General features: G+C 41.3%; 1 protein-coding gene across 2 annotated transcripts in view; it reads right to left on the bottom strand.

Moving 5' to 3' along the window:
- The window catches only part of PARP8 (poly(ADP-ribose) polymerase family member 8), a 124,625-nt gene extending 98,589 nt beyond the window's left edge, over positions 1-26,036 (bottom strand). For both annotated transcript variants that reach the window (XM_036403034.1, XM_054517876.1), the window contains exons 1-2: positions 25,683-26,036; positions 24,933-24,987 (exon numbers count right to left, since the gene is read on the bottom strand). In XM_036403034.1, coding sequence (XP_036258927.1) covers positions 24,933-24,987; positions 25,683-25,773 — 146 coding nt within the window. In that variant the 5' untranslated portion in view covers positions 25,774-26,036. The remainder of the gene's footprint in view (positions 1-24,932; positions 24,988-25,682) is intronic.
- Positions 26,037-26,761: the final 725 nt, after the last annotated feature.

Genomic DNA, 26,761 nt, shown 5'->3' with positions numbered 1-26,761 from the left:
TATAAGTAGGCAAATCCAAAGCATATCAATAAAACATGACTTCTCCTTTCCCAGTTCTCTCTTCACATGCCTGCCTAGTTATCACAATTACCTGCCTTACAAACACAAACAAATAGCTGGAAGTCATAATGCCAGCACTGCTGCCCCACAGTGATTAATATGAAGAGTATGAAAATTTTCTGATAGCTAATTCTCACCCCAACAGCTATAACCAGAGCCTAGTGGGAGAACTGCTCCTGAATCCTTAACTGGTCTGTGTGCAGCAAGGACATGCCTGGTCCTGCTGCTGCAGCATGACAGTGAGAGATTGCCTGAACGTGCTCTCTGCACAAAGACACGAGTCTGAAGGAGCAGATGTTACAGCAGGCATCACATCCCGGGCATCGGAGGGACCAGAAGGTGTATGCCTAATGAAATCCAAACCAGACCACAGGGGAGCAAGGCAAGAGGCTCATGGCTTTCTCTATCAGAATGTGTATGGCACACAGGCGTGTCTGCAATGACAAATATGTAACAGACGAGGCAAGGCGAGCTGAAACCAAGGGAGAATGAAATGGTCTGACTGACAGGGGAGATAAGTAAGCAAGGGCAGTGAGTTACAGTGCTACTAAAACATCTCACATATTATTAAATATTAGACACCCAAGAGAGCAGTTCTGTACTGTGGTTAATTTGACCTAAACACTGGGCTGCCACCAACAAGAGAGTCTCCCTTCTCTCCCCTCATCACTCTCACTGTTCCCAAGAACCAGCAACCTATTTAATCTCTCCCTTGTACTGCACATAACAACTGTGCAGCCATAATCACCAGTTCTCTAGCAAATCAAGGCACTGGTGGAAGTGAAGGAGAATTAATATAGCTGTATACCCCTCTTTACCAGCAGGTAATGAAAAAGCTCCCTTTGGGCAGCAGTCTGAGGTTAGGCTGGATTGCACACAATGAGAAAGAAACCACACTCTGGAACTGCACAGCCTCTGCACCCCCATTTCCCTAAATACTTCATTCATTTCAACCTTGTATTTGCATTATCTGCCTTAAATTTTCCGATCTGGGGAGCTGTACACTTGAGAGACCATCTTGGTTATAAAGATGTTTTCCCCATCTGGTATCAAAACTGCAACAAAAAGCTTTCAGATGTATCAAGGAATGTCAGAACCCCTGAGAGAATAACTTGCATGGCCACAAGCATGAACTGTGAAATTTTCTCCTTATAAGTCATCAAAAAGCTAAGCCCTGAAATGTCAGGTCCTAAGGAATATATCCACAGCGATTTAAAGTACCAACTGCATATATAGTTCATAGATATTCCCAAAGAAAAAAAGGAATGCAAATGTTGCTCAAGGAAAGATAGAAAAAAAAAAAGAAAAAGAAAAAAAAAGTTTGCTAGACAAATAAATGGACTACCTTACAATTTTCACAATAGCCACAGCAGGCAAGTACAGAATTCAGCTGGAGAAACTGAGATCATCTGGTGCTGAAATTGCAACTGCTCTTGCTGCCTGAACCTCAGGTATCATAACAATGATAAGTTATAACAGTCAGGGTTTTGTATTAACAAAATAACCTAATTAATCTCAGAATACTACTATGAAGTAAAATCAAATTATTCCCATGCAATACTGGTGAAACTGAGGTACTAATTGATACTTAAAATATGCCTGGCCACCAGGCATATAGTCTAATCTTGCTTTTGGGAGAACAAATTTTTTCTGCAACAAACTAAATTCACCAGACTTATCATTTGGTGTGTGACCAAACAAAGGTTAAGGATATGACAGCAGAGAGACACAAAAAAAGGATATAATATTTTACCAACACAGTTGTATATCATGTGCTACAAAACAGGAACTCTGCTGCTTAGAACATACTAATCTTTCAGCCAAATCTCAGTTGTGAAGTCACCATGTAAAGTAAACAACTACACATTTTCTGTGCTCATCACATTAATTCTGGCAACACAAGTCCTGCCCATACACGCCTTTGAAACTGATAGTTTCCTTCCTCAAAACTGCTACACAGAGCTATCATCTTCCCCAACAAGTGTTTCAGCCTTTCTTTTAGCCCACAGACCCAGGACCTCTGTGATTCCAAGTGGGGTTTGTTGTGTGGGTGACAATTATTGCAGCTAGAGGAAGTGAGCACTGCACAGTATTAGGAGTACCCCCCTCCAAATTTACAGTCTCCATGTAGGCACATAAAATCCAAAGGAGGACAAGATGGCAGAGGCAACACACAAGAGAGACAGCATGAGGAAAAAAGAGTATCTGCACTGGGCATCTTAAGCCTATAGTTTTTTACAGACAAAAAAAATGCACAAAAACTGAAAGCATGGCAAAAATGGTAAAGAAAGAAGGAGAGGGCACAAGTGAAAATTGAAAATGCTGTCTGCAGTGCTGTGGGTGAATCTGTGTGCATAAAATATAAGAATTCTGTTCTGCCTTTATGAACTGCCTTGATTTTTATGTCTAAGCTGCTTTTCACTCTCAAAATACACTGACCTGTGCTCCTTCCACTAAAAGAAGAGAAATAACAACTACTAATTTGTCAGGGAGAAAAAAATAGCCAACACAGTAATTAAGAGCTAGTAAGTAATGAGCATGGTTACTTCAACACACAATGGCTTTTCTGATTTCTCTGGAAAAAGTGTTAAGTCTCGAAATAAATAATTTGGAAACAGCATAAAGACTCCAGGCTCCAATGTTGTATTCTGTGATCTCTGGGGACTGAGGGGAAGAACACACAGACAGAAGTGCCAAGCCAAAGTCAGGCTGAAGTAGGGTTTTTCAGCAAGCCAGCAAGCTCCAAGTTTCAAGATCAGCCTGGAATCTAGGAAGGAGGCTTATACATCAGAAAAGAACCTGACCCTGATTCAAGGCGACAGGATGTTCACAGCAGCAAAGAAAACAAGACAGTGAGCCCCTGTGTATAATATGGGCTAAATTAAGCAAAACTGAGACAAGAAACCCATGTTGAACCTACCTTCTACTTGCTTTCTTCACCTCTCACTCAACAGCTACCTATTAAAGCATAAAAATTCCCTGGTAATGAAGGTCTGGAAACAGATGTTAATCAGCAGTGCAGAGTCTGAGGCATCAGCAGGTGCTCCATGACCTGTAGGCTAGCTGGTTCCAAATGTGGAAGGGTCACAACAGAGTGGCCATTCCCAGGGAATGCAGGAAATAAAAAAAAGAGTGGCAGCCTCTACAAAACCCAAAGAAAGGCAGAAGCTACTATTATATGACCCAAACACCATCTCCTACTGTCTGCACAGTACCAAGCAGAGCTAACAGCAGCCCTGCAGCTTTCCTTGCTTTGTCCTGGAATCCAACCCACTGTCCTGGTTTACCATTTTCTCACTGCCACCCCCACTACCTTGCTTTTGGAAGAGGACTCACAACAGTCAAGAGCTGAAGCTAGTACCACATCTGACCTGTTTCTAAAAGGCCTCTTCTGAATTAAAGCACATGGCCAAGAAACTGCTTGTCTGAAAGATCCTGATCTAGCTAGGGAGACACTGCTGGTCAAAGGTGAGACAATAGTGCATTTCAAAACCACCATGGATGACCAGGTAGACTTCTTTATGAAAGGAGAAAATAATAACTTGGGAACATTTCACTTCTCTAAGGAAGATCAGCTGAATCCACATTCTGAGCATCTCCAGGATATACAATAATCTGTTCCTGTCAAAGTATTTCTAACACTATTTTCTATTTCTATTCAAAACAACATTTACAACACAAAATGCCTTCTGTGCAGAAAAGGTGGTAGTAGAAACAGTCTTCATGAAAGGAGAAGTATTCAATATTGAGAACTACTTTGGCAAGAAGGGCCTAAGCTTTCACAGGAAAAGTAGCCAAATATGTGCAGTATTTTATAAACCCAAAGACTTAGTAACATATATCTATCTACAGATAGACAGAGGCCACATTCCCAGCAGAATTTGAGCACTTACGGTTAAATGGGAGAAAGGTTAGGAGTTTAACATTTGGTACAGGAAATATACATCTGGGATTCCTATGCAAGCAAAGAGCACACTAAGAGCATGACCAGTACACCCTCCCTCCCCTTCAGATACAGCATTCTGCACAGCTGGAACAGAGCTGCTGCTCTGCCTGCAAATGTGACTACCTACAGACCTCACTGATCACGCAGTTTCAGCAGCAGATTTTTAACAATTTGGAAGTGATGCTGTTAAGAAAAGCAGTGGCAGCTGCCACTTACATACACCTTATTCCTCTTGCAGAAAACAGGAAAACTCTTCAAAGGATGGGAGCTGGGGTGTTGATATTCCCAACGCTACCTTCAGAGACAGATGCCTCTAACCCACAGCCTGTCGATGCTCTAAAGATGCGTATCAGACACTCTTCTTTTCTTTAGGAAACATAAACAGATAATGTAACCATATATTTTAATTCTGAAGTGTCTCAGCACTGATGGATTAAATACATGACATTAAAATGTCAGTCATCTTTCAGGTGTACTATGTATCTCTGGGTTGCCATTGCTACCAGAAGTCTTGAAGTAAGAAAGAAGATCTGAATTAAATAATATTCTCCCTCAGACATATCCTTTCCTATGTCTATTGAACAGAAGTGATCTAACATTTAATTTAAAGTGAAATGGTAAAGGAAAATAGCTCTTGGTCACGTGAACAAATCCTCTGAAGAATAAAAAGCACAATGATGTCCCAACCTGACTTCATTTCCCTGAACCCAGAGAAGTGCATTTGGTGTCTCATTTCACCAGAGTTTAATTTCATGCAGATTTAGTGGCTAGACCTATATGAAACATGAGGGATAGAAATTAAAGAAATCTTAGGAACAGATACAAGTATTTGTTTAATATGTTTCAATTCACTTTAAAACATTTTAAGGATTTTATGCAAAAATAGGTAAGTAGCAATGGTTCCGATTAAGGATCACTGATCTGCAGTCTAAGATGTGAGAAAGAAAATACAGAAGGTGAAAGAAGTTTATTCTTTTTGCTTTGTTATAATCCGTCCAAACTTTATTGATTTCCAAGGAAATAGTTCACAATTCACATGTTGTTAGTGAGGGCAGAAAGGGACTTGCTGAGCTGTGAATAATTACCAAATTATTTCCTTCTTCCTGGAGGAAGAGAAACTCCCAGAACTGCCAGTGTCAGTGCAGATTGACACATATCCTATTAGCTTATGTGTTACCTATTCCTTGAATTGTACATGTGAAAGTACAGCATTGTACAGATTTTAGCTGGGCTCGAGTTAATTTTCTTCACAATAGCTTGTACAATGCTGTATTGGGTATGTGACCAGAAGAGACCAGTCCAACTCCTTCATGTAGGGTTGAAGGAGACTGCAACAAGGAGATGGCAAAACATCAACAGGAAATTCATGTTCCTTGGAAAGATGTTGAAGAACCATTTGCACAAGAAAGATGTGGACCTGTTGGAGTGGGTCCAGAGAAGGCCACAAAACTCCACAGGGCTAGGAGCACCTCTCAACCTCTCATATGAGTAGGGTCTGAGGGATTTGAAAGGTCAGCCTGGAGAAGAGAAGGCTCTGGGGACACCCCACTGTAGCCTTCCAGTACCTGAAGGGGACCTATGAAAAAGACAGAAAGTGATTTTCTACATTGGCAGATAGGGACAGGACAAGAAGAATGCCTTCAAACTAAAAGACAGTGGGTTTAGATTAGTTACTGGGAAGAAATTTTTCACTATGAGAGTGGTGAGGCACTGGCACAGGTTGCCTAGAGAGTTGGTGGATGCCCCATCCCTGGTAGTGTTCAACACCAGGCTGGGTGTGGCTTTGAGCAACGTGGTGTAGAGGGAAGTGTCCCTACCCATCTTGGACCAAGATGCTATTTAAGGTCCATTCCAGCCCAAACCATTCCATGATTCTGTTAAAACCAGTGCTGGTAACACAGGGCTCTTCTACATATTGCTGTGCAGAGTTTATACAGCACCAAGGAAGTGGTAGGGGTGGGCAAGAGTCTAGGAGAGGGCACAACCCCAAGTCATTCTGGCTGGGGCCAGCAAGTGACTGGCAGTGCCCTGTGGGGCTGAGCTGCCCCATGGTATTCACTGGGACAGCAAAAGGAGGATGCTCCTAACAGTAAATGCTGTGAGCTTGGATTTCATATAGCAGCACTTCATACAGCAGCTCTTCAAGTACTTAAGTAAAATTTCAAATACATCCAGATGTGCTTTTCTTATCTCCCTTTTCCATTTTAACTCCTGCACATCTGAGAACAACTGTGCATCTCCAGCTTTGAAGGAACTTTGAAAACCATTAAGGATAACATCTTTTCAATGATAACCAGGCTTGTTTCAGGTGTTACTTTTGGAATACTGTGATAGCTTTTAAAATACACATTACAGACCAGCAACAGACCGACACCCCATGTGGCTCACCATATTTCCCATGTACTGCTGCTGGTGCCTTTTTGGGACTACCTAAAACCAGAGGGAAGACAAAATTAAGAGCATAAAAAGCAGTAATACTTATTGAAGGGCCTTCAGGTGCATTTAGGGCAGACAGAGCCCACCCAGGGGTTACACCCAAAAATGGATGGTGGGTCACAGGTTTTCACACTTTTATAAGTTCGGCCCATTTGCATATTGGGAGTCTATTTTCTAATTACAGCTTCAGGTAATGAAGTAATTTACTGCAAGTTTGCTCCCCCTCAACTCACTTTTGTTTGCATTTCTCAGGGCCTGAGAGAGTGAAGTGTCCTTGATTCCCAGGCCTAGAGAGGAGTTGTTTTGTCTGACCAAAATGGGAAAGCAGTAGCTAACACTTGATATGGATTTTAGTGTCATACACTAAAGAATTGGAGCATAACAAATACATGAAAAATATAAAAGCTAAAATCCTAAGGCATGACCACAGGCCTCATTGCAAACCCTTATCTGATCATTCCCTGCAGTAACCTGTTATATGAGTAAATTTATGTGAATCTGGATTACAGTCATTATTTAAAATCCCATTGACAGATGTTACAAGCACTACAAATGCTTCAACTTTATGCGTGCAAATATGCAAGTATTTTGTTTTCAGACTGAAGACAAGAAAGTAAAGTATTTTAATAAGAAAACTACACTATTTACATCCAAATGGTTTTGTATAATTAACTCAATTTTAATTTGTTTGCCTGAAATGAAAATGTTAGTTCAGCCAGGAGTTATATCTAGTGACTATATTAGTTTGCAATCACACTTACAAGTTACAGGGACACAAATTAAATTAAATCCAAATTTGAATCTGATCATGGCCACCATTATAAAGATTGTACAATTTTTTCAAACTGTAATGTTTGGGGGGCACTTCCTCCAACTGATTATCTTTAGTTTTCTTTTTTTAAAAAAGTAAAATCTAAACTGGGACAATTATTTCTAAGAACGAGACTAATTAAGACTTTCCTTTTACCCACATGAAAAAATATATACTTATTTGCCAGACATGGAGGCCTCAAGCTTTATATCAAGAACGTGATATTAAGAAAAAGATGATGTTCCAGGTATCTATCCATACAGACGTCTCTCCATAATACATGCTGAAAAAACCTGTCTTATCCTACAGAGCAGCACTGAATACATATGCACTGACAGATTCTGATTTTTACTCAATTTTGTCGTTGTGTAGTCCATTTTCTCCCTAAAGCACCAAAGTTTATTCTTCCCTTTATTTCTAGCCTATCAATATGGAATGCTACATTTTCTTAGAATATAATACATTCCTCTCCTTTTTTCTCAAGAGTGTTACTTTTCTTTTTCCCTGAGACACCGTCTTTCTTCACATGCTCACACTGGCGTCATTTTCTCTCTGACTCAAGCTCTCACACCTATCTTTCCATTTCCCCTTCCAAATCACATGCTTATCTCCTTGTCACTCCCCCTGCCCTTTCTACTAATAGCCAGCCATCTTCCTTCTCTCAGTTTCTCAGTGCTCGCTCCTGATTAACCCTTTCTGTGCACCCATACCTGGCTCCCAGTCAGTAAGGCAGCTCCAGCACACCCACCTGAGCACTGGTTTTGTGTGTCTAGTCTGAGCTATGCTGCCATGTCAGATTTCCAATCTGCCTAGCTGCCAAAAGGTGTGAGGACATGAAAGGCAATTAAAGATCATTATTCCTGAAATATCCCAAAGCATTCCAGTAAAGCCTGGGACACCCCTAATGTCACTAAACCTTTTCATCTGTAGATTTTGTAACAAGACAACAGCACTCACTGAGCCATGAGACATTCACCAAAGCTACATTAGGACAAGATCTGCATAATCATATTGTTTTAAAATTGGTACAACAGCACTTCTCATCGAGAGCCACAGATATTCATGCTGATGCAATGGTATGTCACTTTTCCCCATGCCATTAGATACCACTTTAAACATTAATTTCAAATACCTGGATGCAACTATATGCATTCATATGGTAGAGATCTTGAGTTCATAAGCTACATTATGTCCTCAGTGCAATACCCAGCTGTGAAAGACAAACTCATCCAGACCTTCTCCTCCATTATCTCTAACCTTTTTAAAACATACCATCAGAAGAGCAGAACACACAAGAGCAGAAACAGGTTATAAACCACACTGTACCAAGGCAGCCTGAGGTGAAGCTGTAGAATGAGATATATAGATTTGGAGATCACAATGCACAGACTTTACTGGTGTGGGGGGAAAAAAAATCAACTCTTATTTTTCTTTAATGATTAAATACAATCACCATATGGGCCATTCACTTATGAGCTGGACTTGAGGATCCTTGTGGATCAAGCATGTTTCTACCATGTTTGTGGGTCGTCCCTTTCAACCCAGAAAATTCTGTCATCTGTGAAATGTATCTTAGGATGTCAAAGGCCTGATGTCACAATTCAGGGGCACCTGAATCTCACACAGCGAGTATGCTGGACATGCACTGTCATTTTACTCAAAACACCACAGAAAGGCACAAATCTCACAACTGCTTTGTATTAAAAGATGAACTTAGACCAAAATCCCATTGAAAAATACAGGAACATATGTCAACTGACTCAGTCAGTTGAGTTTCACTTCACCAACAGAACTCTTTAGATGACCCAGGAGACCAAAGACTGAATGCTCATTAAAAGGTCTTTGACATCTCCATTCCTAACCAGCTGCCTCCACCAAGCACCTATGCTGTTGCTCCAAAGCATTCATCTAAGCTGCCAGCATCCAAACAGCCCTGCACAATTAGTCACACCCAAAAATCCTTACAAAAGGATTTAGGATCCTGAGCCCAAGTTTAGAAATAGTAAAAGGTAAAAAATGAGAAAGGACCTGACAACGCAGAGGCTTTAATAAAGTTTTAGGCTCTATTTTCATGCTGGTACAGCCTAATTGTGGGGCTGGATTGTGTTGTCTCACAGTTGAGCACCCTGACACCTCTACCCTGGGAACAGATCAGATTATACACCAGTGAATGGAGGGCAACCACTAGGACAAAACATTTAGTCATATTTTGAAACAAAAAGGGCCTGCACAGATACCTAATGCTACATTGTCACTCTTGCAGGAGGCAGTCTTGTAGAAAGAGCAAAGAAGGCTTTATTCAAGAGAACCACACAGTTTATTTAGTGATACGATACATTCTATTTGATTAGCTAACTGACAAAAACATCTTCCTCATACACTGTCCTTGAAAAGAACAGAGAGACTAAGTAGAAAAACACCATCTGCAGATTGTTTATACTTAACAACTTATCACGTCCCTACAACTCCCTAAAAGTTCTCACAAGCCGCTGTGAGACACGCTTGCCATTTCTCTCTCTCTGTCCCATGGCATCCACTACATCACTCTAGACAGGAGCCAAGTACCTAAATTCCCTGGGAGCGCAAGTCCTGACACAAGCCTCTCAGCTTTTCCTACTGGACAACTTTGCAAAGCCTCTCCTCAGCACCCTGACAGTGCCATCCAGAGCTGGGTGCTCATACTGTCAGCTGCAGTGCACAGGAAACCAGAGAAAGGTTTCCAGAACCTTACGAGATAGGTGCTCTAAGACCTAAGTAAGTTACTTTTCAAATTATTCAAAAGACCAACAAGTGTAAGCTTCTCTGACCCAAATGTCCCACTGCCTTCTAACTAGCACATGGGCACTTACTTGGCATGTTCATCCATCTTCACTGTCAAGGAAAAATAAAGTAAAAAATAAGATTTTATTTTAAAAGGTGGATGTTTCTACCATGCTGTTTTGTAAGACATCTCTGCGGGCTCATTTTGCCACTTTACTAAATGTAACTGTGAAGCAGCTGGTTATGAAATAATGCAAACTGAATTACTCAAAATGCTATTGATGACATTGACCATGTGATATGGTCAAACTTAATGAAAATTATATTAAGGAATCAGAGAGTACTTTGAGCCTCTGTAAATACATACATGTTACTCTTAAACATAAGGCAGGGTGGGGGGTGGTTAGCTAGACAGACGGCCAAGATACACACATAGATACACTGGGTTAGGTTCATGGAGTGTAAATAAAGCCAGTATCATTGCTTCACCTTTATGCAGATGATTGCAGCTACAGAAATAATCAAATAAATTTAAACTATAAGTGAGATTATTTCTAAATTAAATTTGGACAGAAGTTAAATATTTTCCTGAATTACTCCAATAAACTTTAACTGAAAAAATGGAACAGTAAAGGTAAAAAATGACCATATAAAAGAAATTAAACTGTGCTTTCTCTTTAGTTTATCTCATCAGTTTCCTTTCACAGTCCAGAGGTGGAGAGGATCAGGCTAAATGAAGAAACCTTTTATATATTCTGTTTCAATCAACATACTGATCAGCAGCAAAATGAAAATGTTTCTGTGATTATCTCCTGAAATTTATCAACTACAATAATAAAAACCTCAGCAGTTCTGACCAATTGACTTCAAAATTGAAACAATCTAGGTAGGAAAGTTCCAACATCACCCCAGCCCACTCAGCCTTCACCTCACCAACCAAGCATTTTTTCAGTACAGTATATTATGTAGTTAGTTCATCATAAGCATATTGCAATCATGAGACATTGAAATCACTGAAGTTTGAGAGCTGTAAAGGATTCTCACTCAGTCAGTAGCAGCTAATGTCCCCATCACTGGCATAATGTGCCACTGCAGAGCTATGGGCTGCACCCAACAAGGAGCTTAAGGATATTAGGGGTATAAACAAACAGCTCAACTGTTTTATTTATCTGAGCCTTGAATACACATCAGTCAGATGCAAAAATATTACTTTTTGAACTTTAGGTAGAAAGTTTGAATGAAGTGTGGTATTAGTCATGCCCAGCCCTTTAGATTAAAATAATACAAAGCCTGGCATTGTATCTCTTAAGGAAATAACATTACTATAGCACGTAGTACATTCGGCTTCAAACTCTTGCCAGAATTATTTACTGCCATTAAAAATAAATTTAAAATAACTCAAAGAAAATAAGAGGTAAACAGATAATGAGAAAACAGATATTTTTCATTGTCCTTATTGTCCTTTAACATATATTAATTGTAGAGGAAAGTACATCTTACTCTGTCTTTGCTGTGTAACACAATCTCTTTAATAAAGATGCCTTCCCCACACAGGCAGGCTTGCAGCTTAAACTGGTGTAACAGAGCTGAATATTGACCTGTGGTCTTTCTTTGCTCTACTTCCTCCTGATTTCACCTCTGTAGTCCTTCATGCAACAGAAGCAGCAACAAAGAGGAAACAGTGAACCTCTTCCTGTGACAAGGATCTTCCACCTTCAGCCACACATTAGCAACACCCTGAGCAATGCTGCAGAACCTCTGCCAGCCTCAGGGCCACTGTGACAACTTAGCAGGGAAATGAAGGGCAAAACTCATTTGCATGAGTATTTAAAAAAAAACCACACAGATTTGAAAAAAAAAATTAAAGGGGAAAAATTCTTATTATGAAGAGCTCAGATGTATTCAGATCTATAAATCCTCTGAGAAAGGATGGAAAGCTAACAAGAAAGCTGACACCACTTGCCAAAAATCAATGTGTGTGCACACACTGGATATGGTCTGGAGTGGCTGCATGTGCTGCAGGTTGGTTCTTGCTGGATTATTGCATAAGATTAGCAATGCCAAAGAGATACTTTCTGCATAGTTCCTCTTCAGTAGCAAATATTTTATGCTTAACTTGAAGGACTCCAAGACCTCTGGGAAGCAGAGGCAATAAAAAGAGTCTGTGATCCTTCTTCAACTCCTTCCTTCCCAGATTTTACTGATACTGAACTTACAGAATTCCTTCTATTTGCCTGGCAAGCTTTTTGCTGACAACAAAAGGTTTCCCCCAGCCTCAATACTATTTTTTAGAAGTTAATTTTACTTTACTTGACCCAACTTCCACCAAACTGCCCTGCAGGGTTTTGCTATCTGCCAGCCTGCCACTAGTCCTCAAGTCCCACTTGCCCTGGGAATGGAGGAGAGCAGCCTTTTGGAAGTGCAGGCTCCCGTGGCAGACTGCCAGGCTCTGTCCCACAGACAGCAGGGATCACCTGGGGCAGCTCTCTGTCCTGCTCTGACAGCTCTGAAAAAGACAGTCCCTGCAGGTGGATGGCAGTGCACTAAGGGAGGTGTGACAGAGCAGCCTTCGGGGAGGGTGCACGCACAGGAAGGAGTTTCACACTCTCACCATTTCTGTGGCTCACCCCTCCAGCTGTACACACTGGTACACCCCCCAGCAGATTTGCTGGGCACTACAGGTCCTGTGTGTGGAGGGCACACCTCATCCACCCTCTGCCTTTGGTGCTGGTGATCTGCACAACAGGCAAACCTGGTTTTCAAGCCTGACCCTTAAAGAAATCACACCCAAGGTGTGCAGTTCACACTAGTGAAACTCCACTATCGGGACTCCACTAACAGGACAAATAACTCAACTGTGACTTATACTATTATAAATCAAATCAGAATCCAACCAAGTAAAAGCTCAAACATTACAGTGACTAAAAAGCCACTATCAAGCAGTTCTATTACTGACCAAATACATGAAAAGAACATTTGTCATGTTCGCCAAAGTGAGTACTGTGAGTGAACACCTTCAGCATCCAAAGTGACAATTAAGAGTACCATGTACCTAATGAACCATGCATTGTTACTGATCAAAATATCAGATTGCCTTTATTTAGGGGAACAGAATTAAAAAATAGTTACTGGAGAGAAACTCACAAAGGTCTACAGAGGTTGCTTGTTCAAGCATAAGGAGCCTGTAATATGAAAAATGGGTAACCACATAGGCAACATTGGGTTCATCTCCTTTGCCATTCTATTTTACAATTTCTATCATGATAAAAGCATGCAACTTCTACTGGTTCAAGAAAAAAATTCCCTCTTACACCTGTGCAGCATCTACAGTTAAAGAAATACATACCACTGCCGAACATCTAAGTAAGTTTAGACTTACTTAGGTGCAACACAAATCACAAAAACACCCCAGCTTAAAAGGACTTTTAAACCTACCCAGCAAACAACTCAGGCAGCAGCTGCAATGATTTCAGCAGTGATTTCTGGGGGATTTTTTCCTAGCCACACAGCAACTAACATGTGCATCCGTTATTCTAGTGAAACTTCCAAAGAACTGAAACAAGTGTTTCAGAATCTACATCTAAACTGAAAAGAACTGGGAGATGCATGGTCTAGAGCTGCTCTGTGCTGTTAACCTTCATGGCACACTTGTGTAACTGTTTAACTGTTTCATGTCTGTTTTGTTTGTCTGCTTCAGCAATGTGAACACAACAACCAGAAGTTTTTGTTAGAATACATCAGTAATCAGTATGCTATGTATATATATATATATATATATGTTAGAATAAATCAGGATGTTAGAATAAATCAGTAGAATAAATCACTTCTGGAAAACAAAAGGCTGTAAGAAAGAAGGTGGAAAATTACAAGTTGGGAAGAAATAGGAAGACAATTGCAAGGAGATTATGCTCCCCAGTGGCATAGACAAAATGAAAATAGCCAGAATTGGTGTCAAACCTTCTCTAACTTCTGCAGACTGAAGTCATCATTACTGCACAAGAGGGAATGCAGAGGTGGTATTTCCTGTGGGATAAACTCTTCCTTGTGCCAGGGGTATCCCATGGGACCACCAACATTATAAACAAACTGGTCAGTGCTTTGCCAAGTTCAGCTTAGCACTGAAAACCAAGAAAGAGACAAAGAGACCACTGTGGCGTCTTGGCCTTCGCCTACAAGTTGCAGCACATGCAAACCTCAGACTCAAATGCCACACTGCTGGGAAAACTTGTTTGCTGCGTGGGAGAACATCTCAAGTCCCTATCACTTCAGGCATCTCTGCACCATTTTGGTCCTCCCCACTTCAATACAAGCCATTCCTAAAAACCATACTTTGTATCTCCCTTTATCCAACTTGTCCTTACTTGTCACCTAAATGCAAACACAAATAATGTGTAATTTCACTTTGGTATGTAACTAATCATGAATATACTAAACTTTTCTATTAGAAGTCAAAGAAGATAACATTTATATTTAGCTTTGCTCTACTTACACTTCCTTAACAAGACGAATACAATTATAGACAGGTCCGCAATGCTGTAAATTGGCATGACTTCACCAAATTCCATGGCAATTTGTCAATTTAAATTAGCTGAGAATATGGTAATAATGTTACATCACAAAAAGTACGACAGAGAATTTAACTTGTAACAAAATAACGACAGGAACATCTTGTAAGCAGCAACAAGAAGGACAAAACACTCATTAATGCCAGCAATATATTGCGATCTGCTCAGTACTTATGTCAAAAGCTCTGCAACTTACACACACTGAGATATGCTGGAAATGTGCTTTAGAAATTGCCATGCCACACAGGACAGGCCACCTTTCACAGTGGTCTTCCAGTCAAAGACTTGACTCACTGTGCTGCTGGCTGATTGTGACTTTTTAATAGGTGAAAATAATTAAAGACTGTAGCCAGCTTTTCTTGACCCCAAATGGTGATCGATTTATGTGCTCCATAAAACCAATAGCTTTTGTAATTTTTATCCTGACTCATTTAACTACAACTCCTGTTCTCTTCACAGACAGCAATGCCTAATCCTTAGGAGACCCCTGGGAGGCCAGCATCTTCCACACATCCATATCTGCCTTGAAGCCAGACAGAGCTAGATATAGAAGATATATATTTACCCAACATATCTCTTTATGTTTGCTGCCCTTGGCAAAGGTCAGTTTTCTGCTGAACTGCAGAATGAATGTGTTTCTTCATGTCTTAAATAAAGGCATACATTTTAGTGAAGTAATATTTTTTAATACCTAATCATTGATAATTAAACACAGAAACAGCACAACAAGCAATTATTCATCACAAGAGGGACAAACCATAGCAAGTAAATGATTATGAAGGAGATGTAAATTCAGGTACAAAAAGAGCCTGGAGTCTCCCTGTACTTGCCTCCTCCCCATCTATGATTCACAGGGAGAATGCAATTTTTCTAATTCACTGTATCTAGCTAAAACCAAGGAAGTATTAGAATCACTCACAACTCACCATTTAAAAATAGAACACCAAAATGAACAAATTAAATGGAACAGCTAAAACATGGAACTGTAAATGTCCTCAGATTACACAGCAAAATAGTTTAAAAAAAACTGAACTGGTAGGTGTTAACCCCATGTTATTTTACTTAATGCTTTAATCAACATTGAAGTTTTCTGTAAAAATTCCATCAACAGCTAAATCTGGCACAGAGAACATTTAGAAAGCAGGACTGCATAGCAAAGGCAAAGGTTATGTTCTCCATATTGCCACTTAAACATATCCAACTTGTCACCCACTGACAGAACAGTAGTCCTCCTTCAGCATGAGCCTACAAAATCCTAGCACTGAAATTTTATGCCAAGTCTAAAAAGCTTTCTCCTACAGAATGGTTAAAAGTCTTCACAGCAAAATTCTTTAACATTATACTTTCTTAAAAGAGCAGAATTAGCATGTTTAGTTTTCAGCTGTAACTCTACTACAGCTACAACTATGTATGAAAGAGTTCATGAAAATTCATAGAACTGCATTAAAACAGTAAACTACTTCATATAAGTCCTTGTCTGTAACAGAAGACTACTCTTAGTGCCCATAACTTCTGCTCTACAGTATAAACCAAGTAGGTTTTCCAGAAGATTTTAATACATGAATATCATTTTTTTTGGTCTGAAATACTGTAAAACTTTCTTTTCCTATGTTTCCATTGTAGCAAAAATATATATTGAAATGACCAGATTTCACACAGTTTCAATATACACAAAATCAGTATGATCCTTTTAGTTTTTTTCATTGAACTTGTTTCACTGAATTTCTTGAGAAGAAATCATCAATTCTCTTTCAACTAATGGGTTATACCTACAAAAACATCTTGAACCATTTCCAGACTCAGCTTAAGAATTGATACTGATTCTGGCTGAATGACAGATAAAGAGGCATTTCATGTGGCCCAGAAGATTACATTCTTAAAAGATGACTCTGTGACAACCAGATTTTCAGATGCTAAGCCTAGAAAGACAGAGGAGCAGGAGTTTGACAACTGCCCATCTGTCCGTGCCCTCGGCAACATCAGCAACCTGGTGAGCATGCATGAAACAGAGTTTTTTCCATGGATAGATTGCAGCTCTCCAATCCACAAAAGTACTCAAAAATGAGAAAACATCTGCAAAGGTGACAGAAAACAGAACTGTGGTCTTCAGAATTTCCCCCACTCATATGAAAAAAATCACTGTTCACTATGAGTAGTCAGCAAAAAGTCAAATATTCAGCAGTATCACTGTGCACACAAGTGAGCTTCATCACATCAGCAGAACTACTCTCGACTCAGAGCTGTAAATCAGATCAAGAAGTTGACTATCAACAGGTACTTTTATTACAATGGAATTCTTTCTGGTTTCAACACCTTTATCAACTCCAGATGGACAGAAGAGCATCCTAATTATTTTAATATGTTACTGTGTGTGTGAATATTCTGGGGTGAGAATTCCCTATCCAAGATGATATTTCAGCATTAAGGAAGAAGAATAAGCAAGAAGGAGTGATTACACACACACACACACACACACACACACACACACACAGAAAAAGTAATTTGCTGAAAAGCTAATGACCTGAAATACTGTGTCTAATCCATAGACTATTTTTTCTACTTCAGAGCAACCAGTGTCTGTCACAAACACCTTTTTGGGCAGAAAGATGACATCTTAATGGTGCAAAGCAATGCTGTCTTCTAGCTTGGCTCTCAATGTGAAAAAAATCTTCTCTAAAAGCTTAAAATGGAACACTTATTTAAAGCAACAAGATTTGAAGATAGGAGCCTGCACAAGATGAAATGCAGAATGCTACACAATCCGAAAGGAATTTATCCTTTAATTACATACTCCTTTCTACAAATGGTATGTGACCATTTTTTGCACTCTGTTTTGGCAAACAGTATATTTCATTATCCAGGTGACATGCTGTTGCCCTTTTTATTTCTGTTCAATGCCTTGAGGCTGGAAGGAAACATCTGAAGGGTTAGCTAGTTTCTTTGAGCTTCCTCTCTGCCCTTAATTCCTGGCTCCAGACAGGCTCCCACTGAGCATTACAGGCCTTTCCCTCAGAACAATTCAGTTCCATCCTAATTGCCAGGATATGCCACCATCCTCTGTGACAGACAGGAGAAGACAACTGCCCGTGTTCCTTACTCAAGGCACTTTCTTGCTCTTCTGCCCATAGAAGTGGGATGGATGCTATCTTGTGTGAGCATGCAGAGGGCTCTCAGGGGAAGGAGATGTTAATTCTGTACCTTGTTAGGGCTCTCTTCTTTCAGTAAGACTTTCTAGCTACTGCTACATGGGACAATAGGTTTACCCTAAGGAGTCAATTTTGTCATTAAAAAGGAGCTTTTCCTCAGATGAGGCATATTCCATGAAATACCTGTAAAAATCTTCACCCTCCCGTAGCAAGGAGGATATAAACTGTCCTCTTCCATAGGATTTATTTAATGCTGAAACAGAATTATACATTGGACATTTTTTAGATTTACTCACATTTCTTCCCTTTCTTAGTTTTAAGTGAACTCTCCCAGCAAGTTTAAATTTACTTTCACTCTAGGTGCTGAAACTATTTTGACTTGGGAGTGGTTAAACTCTGACTCAAATGAGAATTCACGGTCTACACAGTAAGTAATCCATGGAAAAAAATATGCCAATAGGTATCTTCAGATCTTTATTTATGAGCATTGAAATATATGGCAAATTAGTAGAGACTAACAGGAAAAGGCAGAAATGGCATTAGTCCTAATATAGAGGAAAATTATCTAAATTAATTTTGGCAGAGTGAACTCTGCTTTCAAATTTATTTGTCGTACCACATTAGCACTTTAACAGTGACAGCCTAAAGGTTTATTTTTAGGTACTAATATGTTAAAATATGTGATGAAAGTAGAGAAAAAAGTCACTGAAATTGTTTTCTGTAAAGACATTCAAGCACTTTCCCCAACTCCATGCTGGAAAACCATTCAAAAAACAGTGCATTCATCTGTATGGCAAAAACACCTGCAATAAAAATGGTGGCGCTTTTAAAACGTGCTAAACAACCCATGTTAATACCAAGACTGCTATGTGGTGTGGCAGCTTGACACTTCTGAAAACTAGACCATTAATTTAAATGCCTAAAACAACATTTTTCTCACAGAAAGGAAGGGGTTCACAATTTAAAGCAGTTGTTCTTAGTATCAGTACAGTAGGCAGCAGAAAGAGGACAGCATCTTGCTTCACCAGGCCTGAACAGGATCTCCACAAGATCATGCTCTCCCTGGAGTATATGTTTTTTACATGATGCAGTGTTGGGGACAGAGTTAATTTCAGATAGACTTTTTAACAGCAAGGTAAGAAGGAGCTGTCAGACACAAACCCAGCAAAATAAGGCGAGCTCAGTATCACCCTGAGTAGAATGGTAGTGGCAATTTTGCTCTTCACAACCTTTCAGCATTGGACTTAATGATGCAGTCTTACTATTGTGTCTACTAGATCTCTTTCTAGAATGAGTAATTTGTTAAATCACACCTAGTGAACTTCTTGCAGCATTTAACAAAAAACTGTCTACAGGAATGTATGGATAGGTTTCATGTACGTACTGCACACAGACAATATTAGAAGTAGTACAAAGTTAGAATGAAGGTATATTAACAGAAGCTCGTAGAATGAAAAATACTTGTCTTAGAGAGAGATTTTAAACCTGAAGTTTAAGTAATGCCTGACCCAAAACTGCTATTTTTGAGTACCCAAGGCTGTATTCAACATTATCTTATCTAAAGAATCTTTAGTGAAAAAATGAAAATCACAATTCTTCCCATGTTATAGCTAAACTAGATTCCCATCTCATACCACAGATTCTCTCTCATGGAAACAGTGTAGGAAATGGTGCAGCAACAGCAAAAAATGTTAAGCCATATTTGATAGGAAATTTTAAACAGAAAGATGTAGAAATTTCCAGGTATTTTGAAGCAGCAATTAACAGATGGCTAGGTAAAAGGTGTGTAATCTAGTTTTCACCCCTCTCTTACTGCAAGAGTAGATTTTAGGAATGTAATTACCTACCTAAAACCTGAACACAAAAGTCATACACAGCCATCAGCACCAGGAGATGAACTGTGCTTGCACCAGTGCCTCCTCGGCTCTGCATAAAACTGATTGCATCTAAACTAAAACCAGTCAGGGCAATGGATTGCATTAAAATCAAGTTCTCACTTTCGTAAGCCATACTTTCGTCTTATGTAAGCTACCACTGTTTCCAAAAGGAACAGTCCAACCTTGCCCTTCCAATCCTGACACAGCCAGTAAGCACACTGCCGTGTAACAAACCTGACAGAGGAGCTGAGCCCAATCCAAAAGACACTGATTTTGGAAAAACTACATGATTTTGGAAATAAAGAAAACCAACCAAATAAATGTGCTTCATTTTGGGATTTTCTGTTGGACACAATTTTATGTTTTAGTTTAAAAACTGTTTTTCAGTTTTCTCTTTTTTCCTGTATTTTACATAAAGTGAACATCAATATCAAGATATGTATTATTTACCCAAACATGTTTTTCTTTACAACTTTGCGTACCAAAGACTTCAGTGTTATCAGAATTACACCAGAATCTCAAAATTCTTCACCAAATGGAATCTCTCATGTAGGCAGCTTTATAAATCCACAGAAGAATCAATAGAGTATACCATAAAAGGGGAGAAAAAGGTTATCTGTACCTATTTTATTTTCAAGTGGTTTAAACACCTTGTGGACGTAATGTGCTAGAACTGCAGATAGTGGTTTCATCTCTAGCTATATAGTTACAAGCAATGGTAGTCACTCTTTCAGTGGCACAGCTCCCTATCTGTGAAATGCTTCACTACTACAGCGAAATGGAAAGTAACTCTTCATTTTACATGAGAGCGTCTGATACTACAATAACTTCCTGAATAAAACACAAAAAGCCAAATATTCAAAATGAAAACTACGTAAGACAACAAACTGTCATTATTTTAAGCAAAAATAAACAAGCACTCCAGACCAAAATTTCCTTGCTTTTTCAGAACTGCCACTGTTACAATCACTGTGCTGAAGCACAGAAGGCAGAACCCAAGTCCACTGCAGGAATAGGAGATGAGTACTTTGCTGGCAAAATTAATCTGTATGTTCAGGTGTTACCTAGTTGCAATATGCTGCAGTATTAGATCTCATTACTAGTTCTCATGCACAACCTTATCGTCATTGTCCTTCACTGCCAATGAGAGTTAAGAACGTATTTGAATGAAGAAGTATTTCAGGACTGATATGTTGTCCTTGTTTAGCCTCAGGGAAAAAAAAAGAGCAGGGTGGAAAAAATACTAAAGAGAAAATATCTTTTTTCAGGACAACCAAGCACTGTTTCTATGTAAAGCATGTCAAATGACATATAAACTGAAAACAACTTCAGGGCAGCATGCATTTTTATCTGAAAGATGACAGATCAGCAGATCTGTTCAGTCTGCTTGGTTTCTGGAGGAACAGTGTTTCATACAGGGACAGAAAAAGGAAACTAGAGATTCTTTTAAAATGGAGAACTCCACACGTTCACAATTTAATATCTGTTTTAGATCCTGCAGAAAAAAAAAATTACTAATTTTTAAATTTTCTTCTTGATATAGTTAAAGGAGAGTAAATCTTGCACAGTCACAGCACCTGGCTGAACACCTTTTTTTATAAGAACTCAACCTACTTACTGCTTTCTGACAATGAAATAAAAACATATTAAATTGATAAACAATTTGCCCTCTACTTAGTGCCCACATTATGCATGAAGACATGCTTTAACTAATAAATTGCTAATTACAACCTTCCTGAAACAGGTCACATCTCTGTAGTGACAAACAGATCTAATAATTTGGAAGCGTGAACACAGTGCATTAAGGAATACACTCTAAAAGGATTGTCTGAACTACTACTAATTTACTATGGGATTACAAGTTAAATCCACATAAGCAATAATAAATGTCCTCTGTATCAGACTTATCTATTTGGATGGATCTGCAGCATGCTTATGTACTACCTTAATATTTCAAAAGTGCAGGAAGAGGCTATTCAATCAATCCAAGCAACAAGGGGAAAATCAGATAAAACCTGAGAAGCTGGTCCCAAGAAAGAAATCTCACACAGATAAACTTAGCAGTTTGAAGGAAAAAAGCATAAATAAATCTTAGGTCCTCATAATAACTGAAATAATACTGGTAGACTAGACTGACTTACATGGACTTACCCTGATGTACTGTTAATCTAGCTCTGGGTTTATAAATTTAAGATCACTGATAAACAAACAAAATGGGCACTAGAGGCAACTACAGTATGCTGAGGAAAACCCAGAGAGATATTTAACTTGCTAGTATCGTCATTTGCCAAAGAATCCTGCTTCTCAAACAAATTGCCTTTTTTCAAGGACTTCTGCTCTTCCATGTAACTAACCACCATGGCTAAACCAAGGCTGTATTACACACTGACCTAAAAAAAATATTTAAAGGAAACAAAGCATGAAAAATTCTTAGTTACAGGCATGGCTAATAATGAGTACTAAAATACTTTAATCTTTCTTACACACCACTTCTACTCTTATTCATTCAGACCTTTTCTTGGTTTGAATATCCATTCAGTGAACATCCACTGCTCTGCCCATTACTCTAATGCTTGTGGCTCCTGTGGACTGGAAAAAGAAAAGTCATCGGGCTGAGTATCTGAAACAGGGCCCACTGGCTGATGACCATGATCTAAAAGAGGGTCTATCATTTTGGGACAACTCCTGAGTGCAATAACCAGAAAATGGTGTTACCACTCAGGAAGAGCGCAGCTGCAGCATTGTCAGCAGAAAAAGCTCATACCCAAAGGCCAGAAAGAGGGTCCTAGGATGACCTTGAGCTCTCCTGAACTGTCACCATGTATAAGTCACTGCTGTTGACCCTTACTGGAGACTTGCCCAAATGCTGCACACGTTGCAGTAGAGCTGCTGCTGCTCCACGAGAGCCTCCTCTAAGAAGAAACCACTCACACACCTTTGATGTACGAAGCTGAAGTTTTTTTCTGAACAGCTTTCATTTTACGCACTTTATACGTATGAGAGCTTACTGGCGTAAGCCTGCCACTCAGCACACCACTGTACACCAGGAATACCACAGAACAACTTCCTAAATCACAACACAAACAAGGAGGGAACACAGAGAACACAAAACCCTCCTCTAAAAGTATGCTTTCTTAATGTGCTTAAAATGTTAAAGGAAAGTGGAATTTGAGTGTGCTCTAAGTAACAACCCACTTCCACCAATTTCTGTAAGCATTACGATTGTTTCTCAATTCTGTTTGAATCATCAAGGTCCTGAGACTGTTTTTCAGTCATCAATTTCCTAAGCAAATGCTGACCCCTGTTTAAATTCAAGGCTGAGGAATATAAGGCCCTCTTCCGTTTCTCATTGAGCAAGTGCCAACACTTTATTTCAACATTGATAAACCAGTTTGTTTGCCATCAGTTATGCCCTTAGGCTTTTCACTTTATTGAGCTCAGAAAATGGAAACAATAGACAGGTTTAACTTCCTGTTTTCTTCTATGATCTTTGGTTTAGAGAACAGTTGAAAGCAACTTTCAAATTCAGTCATTTTAGTTAAATGATAAATGGTGTCTCTGTTAAATAGTTTTTACTGTATTGATTTGAAGGAATCTACTCCACAGCGGATACTGTAAAGAAAAGCACACATCTTTATTGATGCCAAGAGAACATGCAGGGGTTAGCACCTCCATATGCATGTCTGACTGTGGTTTATTTTACACAGGCTTTTATACTTTTACAATTCTGGCATCCACCCTTTTTTGTTTCCTTATATGAAAGGTACAGTTTTAGGGGCTGAGATCTTACATAACTTGTGGTTTCATTATCATAGGGTTACAAACATGGTAGATAGTTCCTATCATATTCATCACATTTATCCAACTGATACTATGCTTTGCTATGACAGTGCTTTATTGATTACATTCTTCTCTTTTCTATCTATTAAAACAAAACTTATGAACTTACAATTCCACATTTTTCTTGCCTTTCATGACAATTAACATGCCTCTCCCTCCTTATCACCGTAGCCCACCAGATCTAGGCCCTGCTTGCAAAAGTGAGCAGCCACACCTCTCAGGATTTGTGAATTCATGCCTATGCTAAGGTGCTTATGTCACGTGAAGCCTGTGTTTCAGTATCAATCCTTTCAAAACTGTCTTAAAACCACACCAAAACAAAGCATATATTAAAAGACTAAAGGCAAAGGTATACTATGACCAACCCAAAAATATATTGGTTGTCAGATACTGGGTGAAATATTCTGCTTCACTGAAAATGAAAGTTGTCCTTTCCTTTAGTAGGAAGTGGTAGGGTAGTGAGGTGGGAAAACATTTTTCTGAGCAGCCCTGAGAGCCTGGGGACCATCTGGGAGCCTGGTCCTACAGCCAGATCCCAAAGTATGCACAGAGGGAGCATTGATGGCTGTGGGAGTGCTGCCTCCACTGACAGGCTCACTTGCAAAGAATACAAAAGAATGCAGTACTTTAATGTGATGAACCCTGCAAAAGAAAAATAACTGACAAAGGTAGAGAGAAACTGAATTATCTAAAAAAAAAACCCAAAATAAAAGCAAAACTTCTTGCTACATCAAATTTTAAAAATCTAGCTAAAAGAGACCAACTTACCATTCAATTTTCTTTTAGCACCTTATAACTAACAATCAGGGAAAGCAGAAAAATGTGCTCAAGTTTCTACATATATTTCCTTTTGAAAACTGACACGTACAACAAATGAATGCTGAAATATATTTTGAAAATGTGTACACGTTCAATCCAATTTATGACCACAAGCTGGGATCTACTTAAAAATACTATTTAAAACATTCAATACAGCATTTTTTTAGCCTTCTAGGTAATACTGACATTTCATTTAATGTCTCAGGAATTTAATTTGGTCAACTGCAGACAGCCTTGCATCTGCCATGGGACCAAATATGGCTCTCATGCACTGAAGTAAGCGGCTGATGTGAAATTTGGCCTATTTGTTATTACAATCTTAACTTTTCCCAGTTTTTTAACACCAATTAACTTTACACCATACATCGATGCCTTTGCAATGTTTCTGTTAGGTTTACATCTGGCAGGAATTCTATATCTCTACATAAATTGAGGAAAAAAACAAAGATAAAAAGCTTCACAGAGCAGGACTCTAAGGAAGGAGCCTTTGACGACTAGGATCACCTTTCTCATCACCTCCCTCCACACCTCTTCCTCACTTTACGTTTGCACGAAGGCTGATGATTTAATCATCCTTGCAAAAGATAAGGAAACAAAAAAACCTGCCACGTTATTGAACCACTGCATTTTACTGCCACCAGGAAATGGAGTCATTACTGTTAAAAAAAGTACCTTTTGGAGCCTCCAATATAGGTGAAGGTAAAGGTGGAGTCTGAGTACCTGAAATCTGAAAGACAAAGAGCTGCTTTATTACAACTTGTCTTTATTTCGGCTGAAGTAGCCGAGGCTTTACGGAGCAGCATTCAGCTCCCGACACGGGGGCGGTGGACAGGGAGTCGGGGTGAGCCAGAGGAAATGCAGCATCTCCCCCCAGCCCCTCGCAACAAGTGCCCGGTGCTATGGCAACGGCAGGGAATTCCATTGTCACACACGGCAACAGGCAGCCGACAGCCGGGCTCCTGCGACGGCTCACGGCCGCCGGCACCGCACCGGCACCGCCGATCCCCAGGGAGCCGCTGGCCCCGACCGGGCCCCGTGTGCGCCTGGGTGTGCCCCCGGCCTGGGGCCGGGCACCGGGGGCGGCCGCCCGGGAGCAGCCGCGTAGCGGAACCGCGCGGGCTGCGCCGGGCTCGGACTCGCCCCAACGCTCCGGGGCTGCTGCGTGCGGCCGCCGCTCCGCTCCCCGCCTCGGGATGCCGCCCCCCCACCCCGCCCGCCCCTTCCCAGCCGGCGCCCGGTCTCCTCTGCCCTCATATGCCCTCGGAAGGAGAGGAGGAAGACGGGATCTGAGAGCGGCCCCGCGGCCGGGAACGGCGGCGAAGGGCACGGGCACGGCGGGAGCGCGGTCCGGGGCGGGCGCGGCGGCGGCGGCGGCGACGGGAGCCTCCGCGCCGCCAACCTGGCGCCCGGGGACAAACTCACCTGCAAACAGGCAGTCCTTTTCCGCCTTGCACTTTTGGATCACAACGTCAATATCCTTCTGAATCCTCTCTTGTCTTGAACACATCCCCATGAAATAAATCCCAGGGGAAAAAAATAGCAGCCTTTATTTCCACCCCACCCCACCCCCCGCGCTGCCAGGGTTTTTTTAAGATTCAGCCCGAAAGAAGGAGCCCGGGGCTGACGAGCAGGAGCCTCTCCGGCGGCACGGTGAGATCCGTTCGGCCGGTTGGAGGACGTTGGAGGCAGTCGGCGGGAGCCGATGTTGTTTGCCCAGATGCGCCCGCCCAGATGTGCCGCCGCTGCCGGCGAATGGCAATTTCCTCACAATGGATCCAACGGAGGGTGGCGGCGGCGACACGGGATCCCCCCACCCTCCCCCCCCCCCCCCACGCCCTCTGGGTTTTTTGGGGTTGGTTGGCTGGTTTGGTCTTTTTTTGGAGGCGAGAGAAAAAGGAAAAAAAAAAAAAAAAAGGAGGAAGAAAAAAAAAAAAAAAAGAGGGCGGGGGGGCCAAGCCGACCCGGCCGCTGCCGCTCACATCCCTGCCCCTCCCGCCAGCAGCGGCGATCGCCGCGCAGCAGCGGCAGCAGCACAGCGCGGAGAGCCGGCGGCGGCACCCGCACTCGGTCCCTGGCGGCGCGGCGGGGCCGGCGCTTGCTGCAGCGACGCCGAGCCGCAGACCCTCCCCTCGCTCCCGGCCCGGCACGTACGGCCCCCGCCGGCTCCCCCGGCGGAGGCGGCGCGGGGGGAGGAAGAGGCGGATGCACAGAGCCGTGCGGGCGCCCCGGGAGGCGGCGGCGGGCGCGATGGTCACGGCACTGCCGCCCGCGCTCGCCTCCGCCCGCTCGGCCCCGGGCACAGGCTGCCGCCGCCTCCCGAGCAACGGGGAAATGCCAAGAGGAGTTCCGCGGGCGGCGGGGCGGCTCCCCGGCCGCATCGGGAGGAAGCGGGCAGCGCCGTGTTGCGCAAGGCCGGCGGCGGCGGGGCGGAGGAGAAGGGCGGCTGCGGCCGGCGGGGCCCGCTGCCCTCCGTGCCCCCGGCGGGAATGCCGGCCCGTGCC

Source organism: Molothrus ater, chromosome Z (genome assembly GCF_012460135.2).
Source record: "Molothrus ater isolate BHLD 08-10-18 breed brown headed cowbird chromosome Z, BPBGC_Mater_1.1, whole genome shotgun sequence".
Classification (NCBI taxonomy): domain Eukaryota; kingdom Metazoa; phylum Chordata; class Aves; order Passeriformes; family Icteridae; genus Molothrus; species Molothrus ater.
The sequence above is the reverse complement of the archived record's forward strand: the minus strand, read 5'-3'. Positions and strand labels throughout refer to the sequence as shown.